General features: G+C 35.3%; 1 protein-coding gene across 2 annotated transcripts; it reads left to right on the plus strand.

Moving 5' to 3' along the window:
* The first annotated feature begins 2,017 nt into the window (after window positions 1–2,017).
* Window positions 2,018–5,631, plus strand: LOC7477822 (rab GTPase-activating protein 22). 2 transcript variants are annotated; one of them, XM_024590437.2, is made up of 5 exons: window positions 2,018–2,416; window positions 3,181–3,316; window positions 3,460–3,509; window positions 3,953–4,006; window positions 4,135–5,631. In XM_024590437.2, exons 1-5 carry the CDS (start codon window positions 2,115–2,117, stop codon window positions 5,381–5,383), a joined length of 1,791 nt encoding a protein of 596 aa, XP_024446205.2. In that variant the 5' UTR covers window positions 2,018–2,114; the 3' UTR covers window positions 5,384–5,631. The 2 variants fall into 2 exon arrangements, with proteins under 2 accessions (XP_024446205.2, XP_002297950.4); XM_002297914.4 differs by having other exon boundaries at window positions 2,031–2,723.
* Window positions 5,632–6,470: the final 839 nt, after the last annotated feature.

Below are 6,470 nucleotides of genomic sequence, written 5' to 3' on the forward strand. Positions count from 1 at the left end.
CATATAGCAGTCATGATATTTGAAAAATAAATGTCTTTCAATATATCATCGTATCAATATTTAAAAAAAATATTATTTAATATGCATTATATTTTAAGTTTATGATAAACTTGCACAGTGTATACCAGACCAATCATCTAGTGATTCAGAAAATCACAATCTATAATCACTGCCGCGATGCTCTTAATGTTATTTAACATCCAATAATCAAGAACAGCATAGCTATATTTAAAATTTATAAAGTCGTTGAAAAAAATACAATAAAGGGTGGCAGTGGCATATCTCTAGATAAAATGAAGCTCAAGCCACCCACTTCAGATCGGAGTGCAGGGAAAAGCAAAGGCATGTGGTCCGGCATAAATGAGTGTCTCTGTCTGCCATGCTCTCTCTCCTTCCTTTCCTCCACCTATTTCATAACTTGTCTTTTGACTTCTGTTTTTGCCTTGCCTTTTACTATTCTTCCTTTTATTTGCTGGCATGTTTTTGATTGGATAAAATGACCTTAGTTAAATGCTTTCGTGAAAATATCAACCCATGCATGGAAGCACTAATGTCACATTATTATTAATAATATTATTATCATTATTGTTATTATTATCTGGGAATGAATGATTTTAAAAAATTTGAAAAACATATTTATTGTAGCCCCTATATTTTACAAATTATTGATATTGGGTCCTTTTAGTTTCCAAAATTAAAAGAACAAATTAATTTTGATCTCAAACTTTATTTTCTCTATTTTTTTATCCCTGATATGAGAGAGGTGAAAGAAAGTCGCCGGAATCCAGCGTTAAAAAGAAAAAATCTTTGTTTACATTGATTACAGACATAAAAAAATTGAAATTGGTGTCAAAATGCTCTTGTTGACGAGGGGAGCATGTATTAGGGGTTTATTTATCTTGAAATTGCCAAGAAAATTAGATATGATATTGGTAAGATTTTTGATTTCAAGTTAATTTCAAGTTTTAAGACGATTTTTTGAGCTCATGAATGGATTTGTCAGGTTGCCTGCGATATTTTCTAAGTGTTTTAGGTAAAAAAAAATAGATTGATTGGGTTTAAAAAACCATCAGCCTGTTTTTTCGGCCATCATAGTAGCCAGAAACTAGGTAATACAGATAACGCGTTGTTTAGATGTTTTTTTTTTCAAAAATATCATCTACCCCAAATGCAAAGAAAAAAAAGGCTCAGCCGCTTGGGCCCTAATGAAATGGGTCAAGTGGCCTAGCCTGACCTTTTATATTTTTTTTAAATTATTTTTTATTTATATTTAGATTTGTGTCTCTTCTTTTTTTTATTTTGTTTAGAAAGCCTATTTTAAAAGATAATTATTTTTTTGTAGTGCATTTAATTTTTGAAAAATGTTTTTTTTAATTTATCTATAATTTTGTTTTTGTATAGATTAATTTTATTTTTTAAAATAAAAAACTTTTATTTTCAGATAATATTTATAACATGTGCAACCTTGCATAATATTTTTTTATCTTTTATTTCACTCAATCAATTTAATGTGTGTATCTATTTCTATTATTATTTGATTAATTAAAAAAATTATTTTTATTTTAAGATAATATTTCTAACATGTATGACCTTACATGATATTTTTTTCACATTTATTTTACTCAATCTATTTAATATATATATATATCTATTTCTATTATCATTTGATTGAATAAAAAATTATTTAAATAAATAAATTAAAAAAATATAATCGAGTAAATATCTCGTCTTGTGAAATTAAATATCTTAATATATATACCTGTTTTTTGATTTTTTCAGTTTTATTTTTTAGTTATTGTTTATAATTTATTTTTTATTTATTAACCTATATAATTCTTAATTTATTTAATTATATATATACATAAATATTTTATTTTTTACTTAGAATTTTTTTAATTATAATAACATGTTGAAAAAAACATATCTAAGTAAGGACTACCACGCAAAAACCGAAAAACAGGAATTAAACTATGATTTTCTTTAAAGAAAAAAGCTAGCAAACAATAATTTATTCCTTCATGTAAGAGAGTTGAACACTGAAAAAGCAATTGAAAATTGAAATATCGAGAGAGAGAGAGAGAGAGAGAGGCCTTGGGGGTTTCTTCACTTTGGTGATGGTGTTGTCGAATCCAAAAAAGCATATACTCATATTTCCGCTATCCCACAGTGTCATCTCTGTCATTTCACTGTTCATGCTCTTCTCCTTCTCCACCGGTGGCGGTGTCTTTTGGAAATGGGTTGTGTTCGCCGAAGCTAGCACTGGAAGCACCGGGTCAGGGAGGAAGGGCTGGATTGTTGGTGGCGCTGGCGGTGGTTTCTGGGGCGCCGCTACGGCTCCATCCAATGTTGGTATCGCCATCGCTGTCACGGCCATGGCCGGTATCGCCTTGGCCGGCACCGTCGTCTATTCTCGTAGGTAAAACAACAAAATCAACAATCAAAATCCTAATTCTTTCGAATAACCGAGTATCTAATTCTAAATTTAGATTAACCGTCCCCAAAGAAACCCTATATAGATATATCTAGATGTTGATGCAGCAGAAACCGTTGATGAAAGCCTTAAGGCGAAGCCACACTCCTTCCTCTTCATCTTCTTCGCCGTCAAATTCCTCCTCACCGTCGTCATCTTCATCGTGGATTCATTTGAGATCAATTTTATTAGTTGTTGCTTCCTCTTCATCGTCGTCTTCATCATCTTCTTCCTCACCAGTTTCCACTAATCGGTGAGTTCTTCAATTCCTCTATATCAAGTTTTCAGTTTTTTTTCGTAGATCCAATCTCTTAGTTGTCTAAAAATGATCCCTTTTGCTCGCCATGTTATTCTATCTTGCTAGATTCTGATTCTTCTCGCTCCTTTCACTTGCCTTTTGCTGTTGTTATTAGAATTCCGGAACATTTCTTGAATCTGTGATGGTGTAGATGCGATATGCAACTAAAGTGTTTAAACTTCAGTAGAAGAATAAATTCTAAGGTGCCTTGTGAAAGAATAATTGTCACTCATAGAATTAGCTGTTCAATGCGTTCTCCCATTTAGGAAGGCAGTGAAAGCAAATTGCTTATACCATCTCTGATTCGATATGTGAAAAAAGAAAATCGAGGTCTATTTTGTGGTTTGGGAATCTGGTTTTCGTTGATGATTATTATCAAATAACTTACCTTTTGTTTCTTTTTTCATCACAGGGGTGGACTTAAATCACCTTGGTCGCGTAGGAGAAGAAAACAAGCGCTTTTACCAAAGCAATGGAAAAGTTTATCTATGCCTGATGGGAAACTGTGTGATGGTGGTGTTAAGTTTCTGAAGAAAGCACGAAGTGGGGTATGTTGCTGTCTCTACTGTGACTGATTTTTTTACTGTTTTGTTTAGTTATTCATCAGGTCTCATGTTGATTTTTTTTATGTTCCTGATGCTATATTTCCAACTGCTGATGGAGTGCTATCTTTTCCTAAACTCTAATGCAGGGTATTGATCCAAGTCTTAGACCAGAGGTTTGGCCATTTCTCCTTGGAATGTAAGTTCTTGTTTATGTGCCTGTTTATATTTGATTTTCTTAGCATCTACATGCCAGAGATTTGGTTGAGTTGGGTTTCTTATCTGCTTGATTTTTCCTTCTGATGGTTTATTTATAATTAAGCAAAATAACAGCTTTTTATCAGTACATTCTGTCATTAAATTTGGGCTGTCACAAGGTGCTCTATCTGTATATTTGGAAAAATCATTAATGGTAGGCTAGGAACAATGTAATTGTTGGCAACAAATTTGCTGAATGCAAACATTCTCATAGAAAAGGTCTCAACATTTATAATTTTTCTATTTGGAACACGCGCTTGCAATTTATGCTATTATTTTTCTGATTGTCCTTCCTAGGAAGCTTTTTTCTTTTTGTTTGTGTTCATTTGTTGTGAGGATGCATTAGCGCTGCTCTTTGTATTCATGCCGAGTTATTTTCAACAGCTATGATGTGAACAGTTCCAAGGAAGAAAGAGATTGCATCAGAGATCAGAAAAGGTACCATAATTCTCTCTCAATACAGTTTTTAGTGATGGATGAAACCTTCTCTCTTTTCCAAATTCCTTGTAATCATGGGTTTTCCGTTCTTTCCGTGGTCAAGGTTCTTATATATAAATGCACTGCAGAAAAGAATATGAGAATCTACGGAAACAGTGCCGGCGGAAGCTCAAACGCAATGACAGGAGTCTTAAGGCCAAGGAAGCTGCTGAAATCAGCAGTGCTGAGGTTAGTGGGGACTTGAGTCAAGTTATGGATTCTCCTAGATTAGAAGATGTTGCTAGTTCCAGGAGGTCACCTTCTGCTGAGCAAGGCAACTTAGCTGCCGAGGATTCGGATTGCCCCGACCAAGCCCCTCAGGACTCTGACTCAATATTGGAAGGAGATGGTGGTAGTGTGGTCACTTATGAAGATGGCTTGGCTGGAGACACAGAGTCAAGTGATTCTGATTCCTCTGAAGAACCTGAAATTGCAGAATCTTTTCTTGCAACTGAATTTACTGGTGAAAATGATTTTCATCTGCCTTCTTGGGGGAATTCCTCTCCCTCTGAGACAGAAAGCAAGTTGAAATTGCAGAAAGATGAGGATTTTGCCACATGGCAGAGAATCATGCGTGTTGATGCAGTGCGGGCAAATGGTGAATGGATAATGTACTCACCATCTCAGGCTGCAGTACCAGAGATGAAGGCACGGAGGTTGGCTGAGAGTGTAGGGTTGCAGGACTATGATCACTTGGAGCCAAACAGGATCTTTCATGCTGCTCGCCTTGTTACTATCCTTGAGGCATATGCACTTTATGATCCTGAGATTGGTTACTGTCAAGGAATGAGCGATTTACTCTCACCCATTATTGCAGTGATGGAGGAGGATTTTTTAGCCTTCTGGTGTTTTGTGGGCTTCATGAAGAAAGCTCGGCATAATTTCCGGCTTGATGAAGTGGGAATCCGGAGGCAATTGGGTATTGTTTCCAAGATAATCAAGTGCAAGGATAGCCATCTCTACAAGCACCTGGAGAAGCTTCAAGCAGAAGACTGCTTCTTTGTGTACAGAATGGTGGTAGTCCTTTTCAGAAGGGAGTTGAACCTTGATCAAACACTCTGCCTCTGGGAGGTGATGTGGGCAGACCAAGCAGCAATACGGGCAGGGATTGCCAGGTCTGCCTGGGGGAGGATGAGGCTAAGGGCCCCTCCTAGTGATGATCTGCTGCTTTATGCAATAGCAGCTTGTGTGCTGCAGAGGAGGAAACTGATCATTGAGAAGTACAGCAGTATGGATGAGATCATGAGAGAGTGCAATAGCATGGCTGGGCAGTTGGATGTCTGGAAGCTTCTCGATGATGCTCATGACTTGGTGGTCAACCTGCACGACAAGATTTAAGAAAGAATCTTTCTTAAGCCTCTCTCTCCCTTGTTCTCCGTAGATTTCCATTTTTTTTTCTCTTGTCCTTGTTGCGATGTTCAGATCCCTTCAAGACTAAGGGATCTTCAGATCACTTTACAAATGCAACTTAAGGCAATTTGTGTAATGGGGTAAATTATGGAATTACGAATGCTGTGCCCGCACTCAGCCCACCTCGAGTGATGGTGGCGTTATTGCAAAATTAGCATTTCTGATCTTCCTTTTCATCTTGGATTTTTTTATATTTTTTGGTCTTTCGACAAGGGAGATTTTGAAAAGAAGGGAAAGAATGAAGCTATAAAAAGCATAGGTTGGGGAGAAGAAGAAAAGCAGCATGAGAAGAGAGGAAAGAAAAGCAGGAAAATCTGTAATTTTTTTATAAAAAAATTACCATTGTCTTTTTTAAAACCTGGCAAAATATAATAATTTTAATTTTTTTGATGAAATAGTATAGTTTGTTACATGAAGGATAGGATTTTGTAAAAAGTCAAGTTTGAAAATATTGATTTCTAAAAAAATTGTTAAAATGGACCAACATAAATCTAAAAAAAAAAAGAGGAGAGAAAATGAAACAAAGAAATTTTAGAGATATATTAGAACTTTGATTATAAAATTATTGATATAATTGAAAAGATTGTGATGATATTAAAAAAGGTCATTAATAATTATAGAAGTTGACTAAACTTTTTATTAAAAGATAAGTGAGCAATTATAATGAGGAGAGAGAACCTTAAAAGCACATCAAAGCTTCAATTATAACATCACCAGAATATTAGAAATATTACAACGAGATGAATTTAAAAACATTATAGAAAGTCGCCAACAATGATTGTAGCGGGCCATGCACTACAAGCAACTCACTTGCTTTTAGGAGGAGAGTGTGGCTGACTCCGGTCACCGTTCGTGACCTTTCTTAGTGTCGTTGGATTTCTCTTATCGAGTTCTTTCTTATGGTATTGGTAATGTTGTAATTGAGCTTTTGGTATCCTCTAGTATCTCTTTCTTTCTTTTCTCTCTCTCCTCTCTTCTTTGAAATTTATGCCGGTCCATTTTAACAATTTCTCTA

This window comes from Populus trichocarpa, chromosome 1 (genome assembly GCF_000002775.5).
Source record: "Populus trichocarpa isolate Nisqually-1 chromosome 1, P.trichocarpa_v4.1, whole genome shotgun sequence".
Classification (NCBI taxonomy): domain Eukaryota; kingdom Viridiplantae; phylum Streptophyta; class Magnoliopsida; order Malpighiales; family Salicaceae; genus Populus; species Populus trichocarpa.